This window comes from Lissotriton vulgaris, chromosome 3_1 (genome assembly GCF_964263255.1).
Source record: "Lissotriton vulgaris chromosome 3_1, aLisVul1.2, whole genome shotgun sequence".
Taxonomy (NCBI): domain Eukaryota; kingdom Metazoa; phylum Chordata; class Amphibia; order Caudata; family Salamandridae; genus Lissotriton; species Lissotriton vulgaris.
Genome location: NC_141689.1, coordinates 2,134,652,968 through 2,134,676,028, shown reverse-complemented (window position 1 = coordinate 2,134,676,028; position 23,061 = coordinate 2,134,652,968). Strand labels below are relative to the sequence as shown.

General features: G+C 42.5%; 1 protein-coding gene across 2 annotated transcripts in view; it reads left to right on the top strand.

Moving 5' to 3' along the window:
• The window catches only part of TMEM33 (transmembrane protein 33), a 117,935-nt gene that overhangs the window by 59,484 nt on the left and 35,390 nt on the right, over positions 1 to 23,061 (top strand). For both annotated transcript variants that reach the window (XM_086962701.1, XM_086962702.1), the window contains exons 3-6: positions 14,603 to 14,697; positions 15,469 to 15,656; positions 17,563 to 17,630; positions 17,967 to 18,100. In XM_086962701.1, the coding sequence (XP_086818827.1) occupies positions 14,603 to 14,697; positions 15,469 to 15,656; positions 17,563 to 17,630; positions 17,967 to 18,100 (485 nt within the window). The remainder of the gene's footprint in view (positions 1 to 14,602; positions 14,698 to 15,468; positions 15,657 to 17,562; positions 17,631 to 17,966; positions 18,101 to 23,061) is intronic.

Genomic DNA, 23,061 nt, shown 5'->3' with positions numbered 1-23,061 from the left:
CTCATCACAGTCCCGGGGACGGCTTAGGAGCTCATCAAACCACTGACGTGAACATGGACTTACTGTTCTTACTACCAGTATCCATTTCAGTTTGTGTTGAGGTAGCTCAGAATGCTACGTGTCTGCTGCCGAGACTACAGTGTAACCTTCGGTCATAGGTTCATCTCCTCACAGGATGGAATCCACCTTAAGCAGCCGATACAATAACGCCCTATTATGTAATAAAGCATGTGTCTTGTGATGCCAAGCGCCAGCTCAGTTTCTTGCGCCTGTTAAATAACCAAAGGATGGCGTATGACCACACCGGCACGCGTGCCTCTCCTCCCCCCATGCCCCCCCCCCCCCCCCCAAGAAGGATGTGTATGACACGACACACGGGTACTTTTCAGATCGGTGAGGGTGTCTGTGGCACAGAGGAAGCCGTGTTATTTAGTGGGAGGAATGTTTCTGCACAAGCTGAGCATATTTGCTTCAGCACAGCAGAAAAATGGAAAAAAAACAAACTCATTGGATGTAATAAATGGACTCGCTGCGGATTTGTATGAGGGATGTCACACGTTGGGTTGCACTTCTCACGCTATTCAAACAATGGGCATTTGTGCCGTAATACATTGATGAATTTGTCTTTAAAAGTGCATGTGAATTTTGTATAGCCATATGGTGACATTTAGCCACATGCTGATAAACATCTCAAAGTGTGATTGACCGCCAGCCGCACACGAGTACTTCACAGGTCTTTAAAAAGACCATTCACTAGATAACGAGGCTTTGTGGTTTTTCCCCCCTTACCCCTTCTTACTAGACTGCGGGCAGTGTCTACAGAACCCCCCCTGTGCTCAGAGGCTTAAACATAAAAACGTAAAGAGCTGCCTTTTACACGAGACAGCAGCATTGTTTATTCGGAACGATGGCAGCGCGGCAAAATTTGCTAGTATTTTGCTGTTTCTAAATATAAATACAGACCAAGGACATATAGATTTCCGTCTGCATTTATATGTAAAAATCCGTAAAAACGGAAAACTTGGAGCCCTAATAATAAATGATGACTCAAAAATGTCTTGGCTTGCTACTAGCATATGCTATCCTGTGACCAGTGGAAGCTCTGCACGGTACACAGAACTATGTTAGCCTGATAGTCTGCCAATATCGTCTCCATGACAAAGGTAATAGCAATAGTTTGTGGAAAAAATAAATAACTTGAGAACCACTGGGCCCCTCTTGGCCACACACAAGTTGCAACTGGTTTCGCAGGTCCAAATCTTTTCCCCTAAATGTCCTAATCGTACCCTGTATAACACCCAGGGGTCCAAGCTACCAACACCTCTCACTCCTTTCAGATACAGGGCGGCCTTCTTCCTTTGGCTGCAGTCAGGTTCAAGGTGGTAATCTGCTCCGATGGTGGCTCGCCAAAATGTTGCTTGAAAACTAAATACCTTGAATAAACAAAATACAAGAGGCATTTGGCAAAACAGGAACACTTTCTTTAATTAAACAATGCGGCCAGAACAACAGTTACAGGCATGCAGTCTCAGGACTGTCTCAACTTTACAATCTATCTGAGATGTGTTTATATACAAATCATTGAGTGCCATAAACAGTTCCGGCGATCCTTTGTATGGTAAGAAATGTGAGTTGTTGCCTTTGGAGTAGTAAATTAATTTATTTGATTGGGAATATAGGTGGGCCTCGACCTTGCATGGACACAGTGCGACCAATGGATAACTTCTCCATATCTCTGGCATGGGGAGCGCTTGATCACTGTGTGTGCTGTATCCTGATTGCCTATATGTTCCTAACTTACGTGGCATCTGACTTTATAGTGTTTTGGGAGCACACATACCCCTCTGCCCATGTGTGTTCTATTGGGGCCAATCTCCTTGTACCATTACGGCATCAGTGTGCCAATCTGTGGGATTGATGTGGGACTTCCTGTGCGTGTGTTTGTCTGCCGGGTACATGCCGCCTCGACCTGTAACCTGTCACTTAGTGACCTTAGGCCTAGGTCTCAGAGCCTTCTTTACTATGTATTTCTGAGTCTGGGTTGACATGGAGTTCACAACGGGTGAATTTGGTAATATAGATGCAATTTTGTTTCTATACATAAATGTGTAGTTCTTCAAATTGATATCGACTTTCACAATTTTAACAAACAATTCTTTTGAGTTCAGAACCAAAAAGAATTACATTTGTAGGTACCCCTGACAAGATTTTCAGGAATTCATCTAGTTACAAAACTAAATGTCCAGTCTTCTCTGAATGGGTTGGTATAGGCTCGCAATTATGGTATAGCAGGATACTGTGGTACAGTGAGAGGAAGTCATCTGCCTAAGAACTTACATTGTGGTGAAGTGGAATCTTTCATTCTATACTCAGTTGGTTAACTAAACCACAAGTAGAATCTGAGTTTATTTTTAGTAACATTTTTACAGTAGCAATTTGTGAAATTGAGTAAATACTTAAAATTAAATTGGCCAGGGCAGTTTCCAGGTTTGCTCTTCAGAAATCATTTAGCAATGGTAGAATGAAAGCAAGGATATACCCTGAATCTGCTGTAATCAGATCTCCTGCATATTGACAGTACTGACATATTTGGAGCCCTTCAGAAACTAGCCACACCTGCGTCTATTTACAAACCGAGCCTCAGCATACACAGGGCCTGTGAATATTCGAATATTTGACTTAAATAGGGCTTTTTCTGTATTCATAGACCCATATATTCAGGAACGTGGCACAAACCGAGCCTAAGTAGGATCTTCAACGAAACCGAATATGAGCCCTTGTATAATCGAAGAGTCTCCTGTGAGAGCTCTGGTATAATGAAAACACTGGTATAATTTCTCCCCTCATTCCATAGCACCAATTAGATTTTTATTTTATATGCGAAAGCATCTTGTCCCTTGGACTAGTGTATATTTGATTAACTTCCACACCGTTGAACCAAGATACTGTACCCCATTTCGAAATCCAACAACTGCATAAAACTTGATCTAGTCGCCCAGAACATACCAGTAGTCCGTATCCATTAGTGTGTCCCCATTCACCAGCACCGTACGTGAAGAGTAAGTGCTGTGCTTTGTGTATTTGTATTTTGTATTTTATAGTATTTATAGACCGCAACACTCATCCCGGGGGACATCACAGCGCTAGGACAGAATGCAATGCAGTGGATGTTGATCTTTGGAAGGAACAGGGTGGTTTTCAGTTTTTTTTTAACAGTTTGTCAAGTCTTCGTACGGTTCAGTAGACTGCGTTCCATTTCATATTCCAGTGTTCTTGAAAGCTGGTAATTGCATACCCCAGTCAATCCCATACAGTTTCTGAAGAGTTGAAGAAGTGTAAGCTCTTAGGTTTCATTCGAAACCACAACATTTGTTTTAGGTTGTTCGCTAGAAGTCTTGATTTCAGCAAGGTTGAGTATAATTCAGAAAAATCTAAATATTCTGGCCCTGATATTGTCCTGATAACTCACTGCACAACTGCTGAAGAATGATTTTCTGAAGTTCAGAACTCAATAATGGCACTTTGAGGACCCCTGGTCTAAGATGATGAGCCGACACTTTGTGCCTTCAAAAACAATGCAGAGGGTCTACGTGATCATTTTTTCCAGCAATATAATAACTGGTCCTCCACTCTCTCAGGCAAACTCGAAAAACACACAGTATTCAGTCAGGCTCTTCTCTACGTTTACTCTACAACGTTTGTGGTCTTTTGCAATTGGATAGTATGCTCATATAGGTGACTTTGCCATTGATGGTTTCTACCATCACTTTTGTCTTTTAGCAACCAGGCAGATATCCGTACAGGGCAAGTTTTCTATGGTAAATGCCTCAATCTTAGTTAAATGTGCCATTTATGAATCTCTGATAGCACTCAGCGAGTTGGAGGATGCTGTCTCATATTTTCCCCCTCTTTAGCATGATTCGTCAGCATTGTATGCGGTGTAACAGGACTACAGCAGTCTATTGAAGTGTTTTATGTCTACACACAATTTTTAGGTTTGGCATTAGCCAAGGCCTTTTAATGATATATTGGGGCCGAAACGCATTGGTGACAGACTGGCTCTGTTTGAACAATAAACACTTAAGAAAAAGGATTCCTGAGTGTGGCGTACCTGTGTGTGTGTGTGTGTGTGTGTGTTTGTGTGTGTTTACTTTTAGCGGCTTTCAGAATGCCCTCTTCATTTATACAGCTACTTTAGTGTCATTCACATTTTGCTTCCACCCACCACATGATAGGGCAATTGCTCAGTCCATTTTAGCCATTAGTTCCTTTCTCTTTGAGAGTCTGCAAATAGCAATCTCATCAACCACAGAAAAAGCAGCCCCCCTCAGTGCAAGGCATTTGTGAACCATTGTGTGTTGGGGGGGAGGACTAATTTTATTTATAGTTTATTTTGCATACGCCTGCGAGCTTCTCAGACACTGCTACTGGGCCCTTTCTCCGCTTGCAGTGTGCGTCATCTTGCTCACCCATTGCTTACAGCAGCCATTTGTTTGACCGGGCTTCCAACCTGTTAAAAGATGGAAATCCTTTGTGAATGTTTTTGTAACCCTTTGTTACAAAAACATTTGAGGGCAAATGCTTCTGTGTGCGCACACATGTGGCCATTTTTAATGAAATGTTTTTTGTGGTAAAGATTTACAGAAAAATTACATAGATAGTCATTGGCAAAGAGACTGGGTTTCCAATCTGTTCAAAGGGGGCTGCCATTTATTGGTTATGCAGATGCGGTAATCTTTGAATGTTTTTTATAAAACTTTATTACAGACACATTCAAAGATGGCTGTTCTACATATGTATTTTGTTGTTATTTTTAATGTGTTTTGATGATCTTTGTAATCGAACTAAAGTATTTGTATGGTATGGTTCTGCATATACAAGCATGTACCTGCATCGGTGGGCAAATTTATTTACCATGCTTTTGTCATAAAGATTTACAAAAATCTTTAATGCGAGCAGAAGGTCTCACCTTAGGGACCTATTGGGTTTCCCAATGCCTTTTCTTTAAAAAAAAACAAATTTGCACCATGACACAGCCACGTCGTTTTGTAGGTTTGTGTACTGTGTGTGAATGCTTTGTTATGCATACACAGATACAAAATGACCCAAACGCAATATTTTTTTTTATTCACCAATCTGAGGTGGATCGGTAAAATGTGAAAAAGACTTAGCGCTGTGGGAGCAACGGGTAGTACTTGAGGAGAAAAGCAGCATATAGGGGGGGAGACACAGGGATGGGAAGAGAAGCACGAGCGAGAAAGCAACAAAGAGGAGGAGAGGCAGGGAGTTTTGCAAGGGAGAAGCACATTAAAGTGAGAGCTTGCAATAAGAGGGAAACAGCAAACATCTGCACAGGGGCTGGTACTTGGCCTTGGAGGGGAAAAGCACATTGATAGCTGGAAAACACATGCACATCTTAGAGTACTTAAGCATTTGCAATGTAATAGGTCTCCCATTAGTGAAAATGTGAGCTATTGCTGTTGCAAATGCGATTGTTTTTTTTCTTTTAAAATGAAGCTAGCAGTAGCATAATAAGCAAAGAAATTCCTTTCACAAAGGAAAGGATGCAGTTCCATAGGCTATTAAAAGGTGGGCACTTAAACATGCACTGGCGTTGCCAATAGGTCTCGCAGTAGAAAAGTTGGAGCTATTACAATTGCAAATAACAATGCCTTTTATTTTTGTTTTCATTTTAAAAACATAAAGGGCTTTGTCATTTACAAAACCAATAGCTCCAACTTTCCTACTGCGAGACCTATTGGCAACGCCAGTGCTTGTTTAGAATGAGGAGACTCCAGCAGCTTCCCCTGCAATAAAGTTTGGCAAAGAACATAACAAAATAAAAATCAAAATACCCTGGCTGGGAAACATTTGAGGAAGTGAGATGTAAGAGTAGATGTTCTAAATTTTGGTAGCAAAAAAATAAAAACATTCAGTGCTAAAGCTTGCAAAACTCTTCTGAGGCCTACGTGGAAGAGGAGGGCTAGGAGGGTTTCAGGAATAATCTGAAATTGATATCTGGGTTTATTAGCGGGATCAAGAACGGAGTTGGAAAGATATACAGATTTAGCCAGGTAGCATTTCTTTTTGTATACACTTGACTAAGCCTTGACTGGCATCACCAGCTCCCTATCAAACTCCAGCAACAATGTAGCATAGGTACCATGCATCAAGGTTACGTCGAAGTAGGCTCTTCGATCTTTAGGGAGGACGCTTTGTTTACACCAGTGTTGCTGCATTGGGGGAGGGGGTCACTGACAACACCAGGCTTCACCAATAAAGCCTAAGAATACAACTAGTTGCTTAATATAGGTACTTTTCTGACAGCAATTGCAGGCAGCTCATTTCACATAGAATGAGCCCGAAGCTCATAGCTACCGAAAGCCAAATCAGCAGGCAACAGCCCAGATAAGTTCTGAGACCTCATATACAGAAGTATGCAAGACGCCACGAATATCTTCCCTGGCGCTGGTTCATTACTTTGAATTCCGACAATTCCTGTCTTTACAGTATTTTGTATATTTATTTTCTTTTTTTATGTATGTTGGAAGCAAGCTAGATATCTTAATGGTGCTTTAAGAGCAGTCCAAACTCCTGTTCTTTGAGATCACAGGTCCTATAGCACTATAATGGTTGGACGAGGATGCCCTGTCAGACAGCATGGTACAAGTGAGTGAGTGGGTGATTTTTTTTTTTTAACTGGTGCTGCCATAATGTGCTAATGTGAAGTGGCATCCGTTTTGAACGCATAACACTTGTGCAAATTAAAATGCAAGATTAGCCACAATTTTCTTTAAAAACGTACAAGAGAAGGTAAAGGAGTCACCACAAGCAATTTTGGCCACGGATTTACCCCCTCACCCCTCCCCTAGTGTGGATCTTCTAGTGCGATGTTTATTTAGCATGGCATAACTGTTTGCGTTTCGTTACAAAGACCAGTGATCACAACCTAAGTCCCACTCCTTGGATTTGGCCAGTTAACATAATAGATGCAGTAATTGTAAAAGAAGATAGCCTAAATGTATTGGGACGAAAAGGGTATAGCATCGTTATACCGATGACGAGGCGCCTAAGCGGTTTACTTAGGGTACCACCCTACTCCTTGCATAAAAGCTCCGGTTTACAGGGGGCTTGGTGCTATTGGTGTTCTAGGGCAAAATAGCTAATTACCTGAAACTCCAGAGTGCACTTGGTGCCCTGAGCGATATCTTCATAGAAGCACTGCTTGGCGTTGTCAGGCAGCTCAAACGTGATCTCCGAGGCAACAGCGTAACCCAGAAAAAGAAGAAAAGAGCAAACAAATTTAGGGGAGGAGAAGCCACAGAGCGCACGCTGGGCGAAGCACTTTGATGTGCTGTGCGGCAGTTAAAAAATGCAAATAGGAGGGAGGGAGGCTGATGCCATATGGGCGCGATCCTCAACAGCATCATAGTTACCACGTTTAATGCCTTGATATGAAGAGCTGAGAAAGGAAAAGCCAACTGTTGTAAAGAGTATCTAAATCAAAAGTCACTTGACATTAGTTAAAAATATGAATAGTATACATATAATAGAGCTCAACTTAATCTAGCGGCTTTTTTCATCAATGGTCTCAAAAGAATATGTATACTCCAACACACAATCAATAATAACCTTCAACACACGGTGCATTTTAAAGATAAATTGCTTTTCCAACCGCGCTGTTGTATTCAAACACTACAATAGACAACCAGAAAACATTACAATAAAGATAAGACACAGACCAGGAAAACAGAGGCGCACAAAGGCAGCCGACCCAATAAATGTATCAATAAAGAAAATTGGGTGTGTAGGGGGTGGGGGAAGGGAGGTGTCGATGACGCTCTTTTAGGGGAGAATCAGTGACAAGAAGGAGGACTAAACAGCAGGATGACTGAGAGAAGAAATGTATGATTTGGCGTTAAAAGCAAGCATAACTAAAGTAGTTTGGGCAGGTTCATGTGGTAAAAGACGGTGGTATATGGTATTGTCTCACCCCTTGCAGTGGTACCCCGGGCGCTGTTAGCAGCAGATGAGACGGGAGACGGAAAGCGGAAGGCTTCCGGAAGCGCTAAACAGGTTCCTGTATACGTGGATTTTTAGTGCACAAGTGGAGTTTCTGTCACTGACGTAGAAATGAGACTAAAAAAGAAGCCCCGACGCCCTCCATGTTAGTCAGGCTCGTTCGTCATGTGTTTCGTGAAAGCTTGCATCGCGGATGTAGAAGAGAAAGTGGGACGTTCCTCACCTTAAAACGGCCAATTCAAGGTGCCATACGTAATATTGCATACATTGCCCACAACAGGACAGCCTTGAGGGCCTGTGTAGATTGGCAGCCATCTTGGATCAATTATGCTGTATGAGCAACAAGGACGCGAAAAGAATAAAAAAAAAAAAGACGCAAGTTGTGCGCACGCAAGAGCGGCTGGGAAACTGAAAGTACGGCCGGCTGGTCAGCCATGATTATTTAGGGGAGGAGAAGTCGCAGAGCGCACGCTGGGCGAAGCCCTTTGATGTGCTGTGCGGCAGTTAAAAAATGCAAATAGGAGGGAGGGAGGCTGATGCGCGTGCTTGTTTGGTCACGTGATTCACGTGAACTCAAAGAAAACCGCAGCAAGAAGCCCTTGGTTTGACGAGGATTTTGAGCACTTGAATTCTTGCTCCACTCAATGCGCTTGCGCGCATTGATAGGTCGCGAGACCTAAAAAGAAATTGCTTTAATGAAGGAAAGGGCGCAGTACCACAGGCTGATACTAGGTGTCCAAGGGACTCCTAGTAACAGCCTGTGCTACTACACCTTTTCCTTCATTAAAGGAATTTATTTTCTTATGCTTAATTTGTAACAAAAAAAACCAACCATTTGCAATGCAATAGGTCTCACATTTATGCGAGTTTGAGCTATTGACATTGCAAATGAAAATGCCTTTTTAATTATTTTTTTTAAACCTAAATAAAAGGCATTGACATTTGCAATATCAATAGCTCAAACTCTCACGAGACCTATTGCATTGAAAATGCTTTTTTTCTCTTTTGCTGAGGGTCTAAAAATGAGGATGTGGAAAATATGCGCCAGGGCCCCAAAGTGCCACTGGTGCCCAAGAGGGGTCGGGAAGAGAGCAGGAGGGAAAGGAAGCAGAAACCGATCAAGAATGAGACAAAGGAAAAATAAGCATAGGGTTGTGGGAGAAGGACATGCAGTGAAATCAAGACTGGCTGCATTGGTACTTGGCAGCGCCCGGGGTGGGCTCTGTAGAAAAGCTTTAGACCTCTGCACTGATTTGTTTATGCATAAATTAACGCCACATCTACAGTAGCTTAGCATTAGTATACCTAAGATAAAAGGAGCTTGTTGGTCCTGTGCGAGAATGTTTACTCTGCACCAGTGGCTTGAGTTCACGGAAGGGAATATTGACAGGAGTAGTATTAATGATAATTTCTTATTATATACAACACTATTACAGTTACTAAGCGCTATAAATAATAGCTGCTTTGCCTCTGACCCAAGTTAATGATACTCAATATCACAAAGAACTCTAAAAGGTAAGTCCTTTACTGGAGCCAGTGTTTTTCTGCCAGCCTGCTAGCACGCATCAACTCCGCTCAAGAAGGAGCACAGCACAGACTTAAGTGCTCATTCATTACTTTGCCTCTCGCTGACACTTAGCTGATCAACTCAACAGAGCGGACTCGACTCTTGGATTGAGTCCGATGTTGCACAAGAGAGCAGTGAATAACTCTAAATGAAATGATCCCACATCTGCCGCAGATCTGTGAGCTCGCTTTCCTATGAAGGTTAATCAAAGACTTGTTATTTAAAGGCTTACAGACGGGTCTGTTTATGATGAGTGAGTGCAAAGAGACTGTCTATTTGCCTGGGGAGTGCTTCAGTCTCCTCGGTCGCAGTTCTTGCCCCTACCGCTTAGGGGCTTACCTCCTTTGAGGGGTTCCCTTGTAGGTGGGTGTCCGATCTGGTATCGGCCAGCGAGAAATTAACTGCTAGACACCACTTAAGATGACTGAAGTGCTGTGCACCAACTAGTCAGTAAGAGATGCTAAGGCTGATTATGGTGAGATGAGGAGCAGTGTTCATAAGTGATGAGAAAGGGGTTGCATATCTGATCAGGTAGTGGTGGAAGTCGCTGATAGAGTACAGTGTACATGAAATGAGTGTACAACTCCTGCTAATTTGCTATTGAAAGACTACTAACAAAAGCAAATTTCAGCAGAGGACACAATGTCCTACTAATATAACCAGTGCAAATCCATAACTGACTAAATATATTGTGGTCTTTGCGTTCAGTACCACACAAGCACTTGCTCGGGGGCCACCGGAGCACATTAATGAGCTAGTGCTCGGAAGGCATTGCAACGGTCATGAGCGGGTGTTGGGAAGGTACATCAGACTCTCCTCCGCCGGTACTCGTAACGCTGTTTCTTCACGTTGCTCAGCACATTGTATAGGTTCCAGATTTCAGGAGTTATGATGTCGATCTGGACCGTCATTTCATCTGGATGTGTCCATGTTACTCCTGATCCCTGCATGGTTTGTGTGCCCTGCACCTGGGTGTGGTTCCAGATAGTGCCGGGTAGGGAGCACTGGGGAGGCCTGGTCTGCACACCCTGGTCTCTGGTAAAGGTGCGGAAGCAGTCAGACCGAGTGGGCGTCGTTGGCTTGAGGAGTGTCTGTTCCAGCTTACCTTCCACGGTCCAGTTATGCCGCTCTAGCTCGTGCACCCTGGATAGGAAGCGGACATTGAGGGTCTGCAGCAAATGGCTGTCTGAGCCCAGGTCGTCCCTCAGTGCAGAGGGCATCGGTGAAGGGTGTGCAACCAGCAAAGGCCCACGGGCAGGGGTAGCCATGTCTCCGAACAGCAGTGAGCTACTTATGTGGCCTCAGTGGGAGCGTGCCGGGCCGGTGAAGCTTACGATGCTCGGCGAGAGTAGTAGGGATCTGACTTATTCTGCCCCAATATGTAAAAATAAAAACGCCATCACCGTGATTAAAAAAACAAAAACAGGCCACACGATGGGCATAAATGGAGGCGGGAGGGGGAACAAAGGAGGAAGACTCCATAAATATTTCTTTAAGACAGCGCCCACTTCACGTGCATTGTGCATCCGGGGAGGGAGGAGGAACAGAGCACATTTAAAAGTTATAGCATGACTCCCTTTAAACGGGCACCGTGCTGAGTTACTAAATCCGCCATTGTAAATTTAAAAATAAAGAAATTGATTTAAAAAGTCATGCCGGTAGCCGCAAATAAAACAAGAAATGCAAATACAAAGTCTGTTAGGAAGCAGAGGCCTTTACTGAAGCTGTTGTATGGTGAGGGCATTTGTGTACATTTAAGTAAATAGTTCTAGGAACTGCTAATGAATGCTCCTGAGTTAGGACACTTGTAAAAGGGCCATTCCTCGTGGGAGGTAACAGAAGACAGGGAGGTACTAAGGAGGGACTAATAAGCCTATCAACAAATCAGATGCCAATATTTACAAAGGAGAATGACACAACCCAATGAAAAATATGGGCAGGGAGAGGGTGGAGCTTCAAGTCCCTACCTGAATACAGCATGCCTCGCAGAACAACGCATGCGCTGCACAAGCTCGACCTACAAAGTAGGTTTCTGAAAGTGAGCAGTGAAAGAATTAAAAACTACCTACTCGGAGATATTAGGCTATGCTTCAGGGGAGGGAAAAACACACGATAAGCCATCAACTAAAAAGTAAGCAAATGAGTGACAATAAAGCCACCCAAATGTAAACAATGGGCGGGCAGTAAGTTCTGAAAGGGCTTGGTAAGCCCATAATAGATCTTTTACAACCAAACAGCTTGTGCTGTCTGGTAGACTCCACCTCAAAAGAAAAATTCACAGCCTGTGGGCTGACAACAAATGCTACACTTATTTATTTTGCCAAAGATTGTTTTACACAGGTAGCTTAAGAAAACCATCCAATACGTATAGCACAGGCACTCAGGGTATTAACTCAAAAATGAATGCCTTAGACCAAGAAACAATAAGTGTCTGTGAGAAAAGGTAAACTACAAACAACCATGCAGGGTGTACTCCTAAGATCTCCGCGCTCCATCATTGCACACCGCCATGTTCAATGCTTTGGAAGGCTTCAAGAGAGGAAGGACTCAGCATGGAGTTGTGGAGAGGTCACACTCTCCATTAAGTTGGGTGCATACACCCAGAGCCTGTACAGAATATCCTGGAACAGAGAAGGTGAAATCATAAAGCCTTAATCAAAGCGTGCAAAGATCTTCTTATGTAACTTCCACACCACATCCAATTCTCTTTTTCACTGCAGCTGTACCGCAGTCCACATGTGACAACCTCCTTGCCGCATCTCACCCAGAGCCTGCACAGAATATCCTGGAACAGAGAAGGTGAAATCATAAAGCCTGAATCAAAGCGTGCAGAGATCTTCTTATGTAACTTCCACACCACATCCAATTCTCTTTTTCACTGCAGCTGTACCGCAGTCCACATGTGACAACCTCATTGCCGCATCTCACCCAGAGCCTGCACAGAATATCCTGGAACAGAGAAGGTGAAATCATAAAGCCTGAATCAAAGCGTGCAGAGATCTTCTTATGTAACTTCCACACCACATCCAATTCTCTTTTTCACTGCAGCTGTACCGCAGTCCACATGTGACAACCTCCTTGCCGCATCTCACGCAGAGCCTGCACAGAATATCCTGGAACAGAGAAGGTGAAATCATAAAGCCTGAATCAAAGCGTGCAGAGATCTTCTTATGTAACTTCCACACCACATCCAATTCTCTTTTTCACTGCAGCTGTACCTCAGTCCACATGTGGCAACCTCTTTGCCGCATCTCACCAGTTGAAGCAATCAATAAAGAAAGTTTGGGAAAAGAAAAAGAAAGGAATGCAGCCACCAGCAGTCATGCACATACACCACTTTCAGATCTCGATGGGTGTACGCAAGTTATTTGCAGGATAGAGTCTCGCAGTATTACATGCAGTGGCTGTCTCGTGGTCACTCCCTGTCCCATGATGGAGCTTTGAAAGTAGACTACATTTGGGGTGCCCAGCTGTTTACTTTATGTAGATATACCCTGTAATAACCACAAGTTCAACTGAAGAGGTATCTTGACTCTCTTAAATAGATGTTTATTACTTCAATTTTACCCCGCTGAAATTGCATATTGCAACTTCTCCAACGACTAGGTCATGCGCTACTGGTATGGTAGCTCTCTTGTTACCTGTTAGTAGCACTCCTGTGTGCTGCTCAGCCCACTAAGCCTAGAAGTGTTTTCTTGGTTATATATATATATATATATATATATATATTATCACACAATTGAGAGTGTGCATTTGAGATAAAAATCTGTATGTTTTCAGAATTCGTAAGCAGATATCTGGAGAAAAACTGCTGAATTTTAAAAATATATTATAATCTGATATTGAGTGATCAATCATGTGGTGTTAGGGAGACATATTACTAATATTACTTTGATGCCAGGGGCATTGCTGCTTTGGCCGTTATGTATTACCCATGTTGAAGTATTTCAGATTGACAAAGCCTTTTTTAGGTCTCAGCTAGCGTAGGCTGCACACATGCGCAGTCTCTCTGGTGAGATTTAATGACTTGGAGTAAGTTTCACTAGTGAAGTTAAGCCCCGCCCCTCTTTTCCATTGGCTGGCGTCCCCGTTCATGCTAAACGGTGGCCAGCCATTCGAAAAGAGGTCCCAATGACGTACTCTTTTCTCTTTTAGCCCCGTCCCTCACAGACTGGCTTCCTTGACTTACTGCTGTGGTAAAAGGTTTCTTATCTTCTTTATGGGGCGAAACAGATGGTCCCATAAAGAAGATAATAAACCTTTTACTCCAGCAGTAAGTCGGGCTCTAAAAGAGAAAACAGCACTTCGTGGCGAGCTACTTTGGCTATAATCGCGGCGCCCATGCTTTACTTTTAATGTTTCAAGTAAAGCGCAGGTGCAGCGGCTGCCTGGCCAGCGCTTGTTTTTTAAGGGAGGTGGGAAATCTTAGTTGTGTACCATCTGTGACTGCAGCGTTCTCGCGGCTCAGTGTGTGCTTAGTGTCTTACGCCATTCATAAATGTTCATGCGTGCCATTCCTTGTGCGCAGCGCCCCCCCCCCCCCTCAGGCTCTTTAATCCGCGCGAGACCAACCCTCTGCTGCCTGCACATTTCGCAAGACTTGCTTGGCGCCGTGACTCCCATGTGAGAGCAGCTCCTAGTAAACACTCCCTGCAGCTCATCCATGGCTTCCCGGTTGGAAGCTGCAGCGAAGCGGGCTGGCATCCCTGTGCTTCCTGCCTTGCAGGTTTCGTTGAACGATCGACGGCCATGCCCGTCCTCTGCAAGTCGTTCCTCTGATTGTAGCCTGAGAGCGAGTTGGGGACCCCTGGTATATTGAGTGCTGCTTAAACCTGTTGCCGTTGTTTGTGGTATAACACAACACTGAGGCATGTGTTGTGCAATTGGTATTGGTAAGGGTATTGTTTTTGCGTACCACATCATGAAAACAATGTTAGTTGCCAGTCTTTAGCTAATGATTTGATGATAACTTGGAAATGTTTTAATTCCTTATGTCTTTTTACTCTTATTTAGCAATTTATGCTGGCTAATAAATTGGACACAGCAATGTGGCTTTCCCGGTGGTTCACAGTTTACTGCTCCGCTTTATTCATCCTCCCTCTATTAGGGTATGTATTTCAAAACATTTTCAGTTTAGCCTTTATTGCAATCAACGTAAGCCCATTTTCTTTCTTAGCTAGCCTGCATGCATGTAGAGAGTAAATAAGGAATTAATAAAGCATGTTAACATGACTTAAATGTTCTCACCGTTATTCGAAGTGCAACTTGGCATAGATGCAGTGGTGGCCACTAGCAGGGGAATCGATGGGGTAGCAAGAGGGAAAAAATAAAGAAAAATAAAACTTGCCTGCAGCCTGACATCCGCCTCCTCTTCTGCTCTGACGAGGTTGACACCGGCTCCCAGAGTCCCCTATGCCAGTCCAGACGCTACTCTCATGCTGGTAGTAGCCAGCATGAGAGAAGCGTAGGGATTGGGTTAAGTGGACTGGTTCCACGCTCCTGCAGGTACTGGGAGCATGTGCTCCTGAACCCTGCTGATATCTCCAAGCAACAGCCTGGAGATATCAAAGTGCCCTGAACCAACCACTCCTGCTGGCTCAGCCCTCGTGACTCTGCTGTTGCTCAGCTCCAGAGTAAAATAAAATGATAATAAAGCACTTTTATAAACTGCTTTATTGTCATTTTATTTTACACTCATCTGCTGTTCCAGCAGTGGGGCGACGCTCCTCTGCTATAACAGAGGAGCCGCCCCTGCATGGATACTGCATGTCTTTGGTACTCTGTTGTTGGATGCTGAGTTGTTGGTCTGATGCAAACCTGTAGCTGCAGGAGACTGCTGGTACTACTGTAAATGGCTATGTTTGTTTGTTTATTTACAGGTTGCACGAAGCATCAAGCTTTTACCAGCGTGCCTTGCTTGCCAATGCTCTCACCAGCGCTCTCCGACTACACCAGCGATTGCCACATTTCCAGATCAGCAGAGCCTTCCTGGCCCAGGCTTTGTTGGAGGACAGCTGCCACTACCTTTTGTACTCGCTAATATTTGTCAATTCTTACCCAGTAACGAGTATCCTTTTCAGTGCTGTTTTTTTGATAAACGTTATTTTTCTTTATAGAAATATCTTGGAAGTGCTTAGCTAGATAAAGGTTTAACTGTATGATGGTGCCTCTTTCACGAAGCCCGAGGCTTAGTGCCAGTGCCCTGCAGACCCCCAGACTTAGCGTTTCACCCATACCTGGCTGACTGCTTCTGTAGCGCTCACTAACCCTGAGGGTCTTCTGGCACTGGTCTTTAGAAGGTTAAAAAGCTGACCTTCATCTTTTTTCCTGAAGACAGTAGAGTGAGAGAGTATGCCTTGGGTTTGTTGAGATACTATTACGGAAATGGGGGACTCGGACAGACGACGAGTAATCCACCTCCCACCTTGATTTTTGTTGCAAAGGTTTCTGGTGGGTACATACTGCTTGTGTTTAGGTGACAAACTGGGATTAATTGATTGAGACATTTTAAAGGTCGGGCAGCCTATTTGTATGTATTTGTGCTGCCACCTAAAGCCAGTGGTGATTTATGGTAATCTGACATCAGATCTCACTTTATCAGTCCAAAAGCTGCCCCGATTTCTGGCATTCTTCCCTAGTTGCAAACAATCTTGTTTATATAAAATGTCTGCATTCAGGCTTGAAGATAAATGTTTGAATATGTTAAAGCCGTCTATTGCGATTCTCTAAAGAGTTAACATATCTGCCACCCTTTGTACAAGTACAGTTTAACTCACTTATTACATCCAGATGTTAACTCAAAGGTGCTCCTCAAAATATTTGCAATGTTGTATACAAAGATGTAATCAAAAGTGGTCATTTGTGAACAGTAACCCTACAGAGAAAAACGTGATGTTCTTTAAGCTCACCCATCTCAATGAATCCCCCCCCCCCCCCCACCCAATATTGACAAACTACAAGGAGGGGCAAGTACTCTTAATCACTGTGTTATGTGGTCACCTAGCAGCAGCATTTTTTTACCATCGCCACTTTATAAACACTGTTCAAACCAATTGAAAACATTTTTTTTGGTCTGGGCCAAATGTGCGCTTTCTTTGCTAAATGCATCCCAATTATGCAACAATCATACTGAAATTTCGTAAAGTGGACGCCTTCCAAAGTTTAGCTACTTAATATTCTTCCCTTATGAAACCACGTACCCGCTTCTAGAGTAGACCTGACCATGCCCCAGCACAATTGCAAACAAAGCTGGGCAAGTTCAGGATTCCATATTTGTGTGCACTGTCCGATTTATCCCAGCCTGATGGTCCTTTCTTATTCCTCACGTAACAGAATGCCTGCCCAAACTGACAGGTGCTAAAATTAACATTAAGTATTGATATCCATAAACTCCTGTATCGACACGATGTTGCACATGTGTAATTGGCACATTCTTGTGTATTTTCAGTTAAAGCTGCCCTGTCCTGTTACTTTTTTCATAACTCGTCAGACCTTCTAAAAGACACCACAGTATAACCTTGAGTGCTATACATACTGCAGGGATGGCCAAACTTGCTTTGCAATCGATCTTGATGTATACTGTAACCTACAGATAATTCCTAAAATTGTTACCCCTCCCCTGCTGATGACGGCACCGCTCAGTCATCAGCCGCGGTGGCGCTGTGCTGATGATGGAGCGGTTCCGTCAGGGCCCACCCGACGCGCCTGCGCGGTGTGGATCCTGCGCTGGGCGTTCTATTGAGCAGGCGGGGCCATGACGGAACCGCTCCATCATCAGCACAGCGCCACCGCGGCTGATGACTGAGCGGTTCCGTCATCAGCAGGGGAAACTAATTGTTTCAAGACTATACAAATGCTATGGGTTTCTCAGTGAACTTCACAAATGTATATCCTTTTGCCAGGCTTGCAAAGCCACAAATGGCAGTGAAATTATTGTAACACAAGCTGCTTATTTTTCCTTAATATAATCACAGTGAGTATTTTTCCAGTGCTCCTTTTCTCCTTGCTGCATGCTGCCACGTACACCAAGAAGATTCTCGATGTAAGTACTCAGCTGGACAGTGTGCCTGTTTGCCAACATTTTTTTCCTTTTAGAATACAGCCTTAAATGTTTTGGTTGAACACATGCATGCATTGCTCTGCCTTCTACTGACTAATAACGAGAGAAGCTCCGTGGACTAGAGAACGCCCATGTGTAATAGAGTAGCTCTTGTGGGATTGTACAGCAGCGTCTTAAGCAGACATCCTTAGTCAAATGAACCTTTTTTTACATTTAGCAGACATTTGTTCTAATTAGACTTCAACCCCCAAGCAACACATTCTTAATTGGTGACAATCGGCTCCTGCTTGTTTTCTTATGTTTGTTTCTTTTTTTAAGGCCAAGGGTTCCAACAGCATGCCATTTGTCAGATCGATCTTGGAAAAACTAAATGCTAATCAAATGAATATTCTGAAATTTGTTGCCTGCAATGAAATATTCCTGATGCCAGCTACAGTTTTTATGATCTTCAGGTAAGATGTTCTCATATGGACGGATGTTTACAAGTATATTTTATAGTGTAAATCATGTTACAATAAAGTAAATAGCCAAGCAGCTAGAGACCATTTCATTGACTCCACTTAAATTATTGTCCATGTGTATTTCATCTGCCATATGCTTGGGTGTCCTTTGTATGACACCTTCGCATCATTGCAGATTGTTTAATGTTGCCAATGAATGTAACTACTTTTAACTGTAGCTCTAAAATCGCTTTACTTGAGGTAAACTGTCAAGGCTCTTTATTTGTGTTTGCATTAATTACATTTACTCTGGGCATTCCGGATCATCATGGACCTCTGCAGCAATCATTTTTTTAAATACCAAGATATGCAATATATAGAATGTATTTTTCATGTACCTTCCTGCTTACTACCAGCCTTGCAGTTCCTGGATAGCACTGTTTCTGTTTAATAATTGGCCATATCACAGGTTCAGAATATTTAGTCCCAAACGCAGCTCTTCACGCTCAGCTATTTAAAGATGCCTTTAGAATGATCCTACATTTTATATATTGCATAGCCATGAACATTCTTCCGAAAACAAAGATGGATAGTCATATGTGTTCTGAAACCAGCTTTCTTTGCCCACATTCTTCAATGAAAAGCTTACATTAAGGCTAGAGGTATGATGAAGAAATCGGAGTGATATTCACATTTTGTGGAGACATTAAAAACATTACAATACCATTACATCAGTAGCGCCTCCCCATTAATGGTTGCTTTATTTTTTGTTCCGTGAGTGGGCGGGCATTTGTACCTGTCCCTATCAATCATATTTGATCCATTCACCTTGCATCGAATTAAGGCTTTCTCAGAGCTCTAGGCCTTCTACTATTTAGGTCACACGTTTTGTTGGTTTTGACTATGTAACATTCATGTTTTTAAGAACCTATAGTCTGCACATGGTGGAAAATCTCTAGCAGGGTGTTTCTACTGAATCCAGCTGGATTCGTTGCTTTTGTCGACCCCTGCCATTTTCGTTTGAAAAGAAACCTAGAGAAACAAACTTAGTTTAAACACTGCAAGTATTTGGTAGTCTGATTTTTAATTAAACTGTTCTATCAGGCTATCTCACAATGACCCTTCACTCAAGGACTAAAAGCATATTTGATAAGAAGATGGCTGTGTCTCATGTAAGGAGGCACAACAGGCTAAATTACCCTCTTGTATCAGTCTAGGGTCACAGTACCAGTATTAAAGTTCTCCTCTTCAAACAGAATGTCTCAAAGTAGAAGACTGAGAATGTAACTGACTATGGCCTCAAAGGGCCCAATTGACCTTAATCATGATAATTCACTTTGCAGGATCTGATCCTTTGCAACAGCAGTTTCTGGAACGTCTTCCCTGGGTTTCTTCTTTTCACAGCCATCCTTGTAGGGCACAAACTAGTCATTAATGATGACCTTTTGAGTGATTTTGACTAATCGAGAAAATCCAACCACACTGTTCAATAGAATTTCTGATTCTTTTGCGACCACCATGTCAGTGATGTTCCCTTTGGTGAAAACCTTGACGACTAAGGCTTTAGAAGACTCGGATTAGTACTTTTCTATTCACCCAGCCACGATGTTCTCCATGAAGAAAATCTTCCCTAGGAAATGGGGCATAAATAGAATAAAACTAGTGCTGACCAGAGATTATAAAGTAGGCAGAAAAGTTATTTACATTGAACTATGCAAATGGTACATTATTTTCGCAAGGCTGTGTCTCTGAATTCCCATTTTACTTGAGTAACATACTATTACCATAATCCAGCCTTAAGTGAATAAGCAAGCAGATGTCCAAGCAAATTGGGTATTATTCTTTGGAATTAACACATTTTAGCATACAACGGTCTATCTTCCTAGACCACTTCACATGATTTAACTAGCCTGAGTCGGTTTTGTGCTTGCAGTGATTTTTTTTGCATTCACCAAGGAAAGAGGCAGATACACCCATTTCAAGAACACCCCCCCACCAAAATAAAAACTCGAAATCAACTCTCCTGATGATGCTGTCATATCTCCCAGCCTAGGTACCTCTGTCTCCATTGTTTACCACCATGCTGCCTCGTGTCCCACAAATCCTCAAACTTGTTCAGCGTTTTCATTGCTGCCAGGTCTAGGCCTTGAACACCAGTTTCTCCAACTATACTCTGGATCGGTGTTCAGTTTCCTCTTGCATTTCCTTCACACCAGGACTTCCAGAATTAACTGAGGAGTTTAAGTCCTCGGGGAAAGAATCAAAGAGCGGGGCAATGATTAGGAGTCTGAGCAGCTTCATCTTCAGAAGACCGCAAAGTATCATTTTATTTATTTAGTCCACGCTGTAGTGAAGAATCCTGGATCTGGACTGCCAGTATGCTTGAGGATTCTCTGTTGTCATAACTATAGCAGCAGCAAGGATACCCTCAAACTTTACCTGTGTGCTTGCAGATGAGGAAGTGTACAAATTGTGTGTCTTTAGCAAAATATTCTGTTTTATGACATCTAGTGTCAGAGTGGTTCGTTCCCCCCTGCTATCTTATAGCGGTAAAATATGTTTCAAAAGATGAAAAATCCTAATTTTCTTTAACGGTAACACAGTTCGGAAAAATGCCATAGTGCTGGAAATCAAGAGTGCTCTAGATATTGCAGAACACACTTTGCTGAGGTCAGCACATTTTTAGCTGAGCATGCAAGAAAACACTTTCACAATGCTGTTGAGCAGTGAATTCCAAACTGTTGACAAACAAGGTAAACCATTAAACCACGCGGAGTTGCCAAGGTTATGGCAGTACTTAACCAAAGTAACTTTTTTTCAGTTCATTTATCCATTTGGAGAACCAAACAACATTCGGAGGAACCTTGCCATGTTCTAATGATTAATGTAGTGTATATCTGGTTTGAGCTTCTAACACGAAGTAACAGCAGATACCCTCTCAAATGATGCAAAAAGGATCTTGGGAAAAGTGGGTCTCTAAAATGTGCACTCTTTAAAGTGTTATGTCATTTTAAGACTAATTTATTCAGGATGTATTTTAGCTAGTTATTCACATTTTTCTTGACTTATTGTTCAGATCATAAATGGTTGTTTCGTATCTATACGTCCCCCTGCCACACCATCTGTTAGTAGCTTATAAATGTACCACCCTTCCAGATGTTTACCGAATGTTAATCACTTCATTAGTACACAGTTGTATTTCTGTGAAGCTTGCAAATCCTGTTGTGCTGTATAAAACTGCTAAATAAAATGGGGTTTTCCTAGTAAATTTACATACAACATATTTTGGTGAAGTTATACTTCACAAGACCTAACACTACCAGAGAGTAAATCTAGCTTCCATCAAGTGTTTCTTTGTCATTTTCAGTGACCTGAATAAATGTTAATATAGGTTGATGATTCTTCCTGGGAGGCAAGAGCAGTTCTCGCTGTGTGGTCTTGAGCCAGGGTGACCACTCTACACACATTAATTAGGCAATTCCCATCTGGTGTTAAGAAGGAGTAACTCAATCTAATGGCCTATAAATCCAATGTAGGCATCCCTCTCTGCTCTGCCAGGCCTGGTTCTTGGAGGTGGGAATTTGTAGTGACCCTGGACTCTATAAATGTGAGATTGGTCCTTTTCAGTGCAGTAAGACTGCATTAAAAGTTATCTCTTCATCGCCCTTGAGTTTTGTGATAGACGTGGACAAGCAGTCCAAGGTTTAACTTCAGGGTCAGTTCAGGAAGAATCTAGATTAGGGGTGTCCAACCTTTTTTGTAGTGAGAGCTACTTCTGATTAGTGAAAATCAATGTGAGTTACTAAAGGGCAAGCAGCTCGCACATTGTTACCAGACACTGCCACTGCCACCTTTATTGACTTTAAGCCTAATGTCCATAAAGCCAGATACTATGGTTTGAACAAAATACTTTTAATAGGGGCACTATGACCGGGCTGCTGTATGTGTCCGTAAGAGCGTGGTCTTTCGGGATCTCTGAACATGTGTGGGCGTTTGAATGGTAGTTATGTGTATGGGTGGCAGAGACCCCGTGCCGTTTACTTGTGCCACAGGACATAACTTTTGCCATATGTGTCACCGTTACATAAATAACACAAACATACATACATTTTTTTTTAAATGGCAAGAATTTTAAGTGCTGAAAAATGTTCATTACATGGAACATTTTTCTGCACTCTTTAATTTCTACAATTTCAAAGTGTCACATTTATAAACAGCAGCCATCTTGCTCCCAGTGGCTTTAGACACTGTGCCATATTTATAACAAAACAATGCAGCAATTTGTTTAAATGGGAGGAATTTAAAGTTAAGAAACATGCGTCATAAAGCAATATTTGTCTTAACTTTAAATTTCTCCTATTTACTGAAAGTGACTGCTTTTTCAGTTGTATATATGGAACTGAGAGCAAGAGGTAGACTGTAAATGCCACACTTTGAAATGAGAGAAAATTAAAATGAAGAGTTAACTTAATCATTAAGTTACCACTTCATTTTAATTTTCTCCCATTTATAAGCATTCAGAAACATAATTTTGCTCTTGTGCTCGAATATTGAACTGATAAGGAGCTTTGTTTAAGCTTTGAATACCTCACTGCCTCAGTTCTTCACCTCTGTGCCCCAGCCTGGGTCATAAATCTGACTGAGCATGGCTCATTATCAGGCCCTACTATCTGCAGTCTGATGATAATGTAAATAAACACAGCATTCCCTTAACTTTAAAATGAAAATATGGCCCTGTGATTATTTAAAAATGAACTCAAGACTGTGAGCTACTCTGAAGGTGTCTGCAAGCTACTGGCAGCTCGCGATCAACTGGTTGGATACAGCTGACGTAGATACAGTAGAAAGCACAATTAAACTATGACCATCCAGCCAAGTGTTAACCACACTATTATTTTCATAATAGCTTATATCTATTTTATATTTTTACACTGATTATAAAAAGAGCCACTGATCTCACTAAGCGAATATTA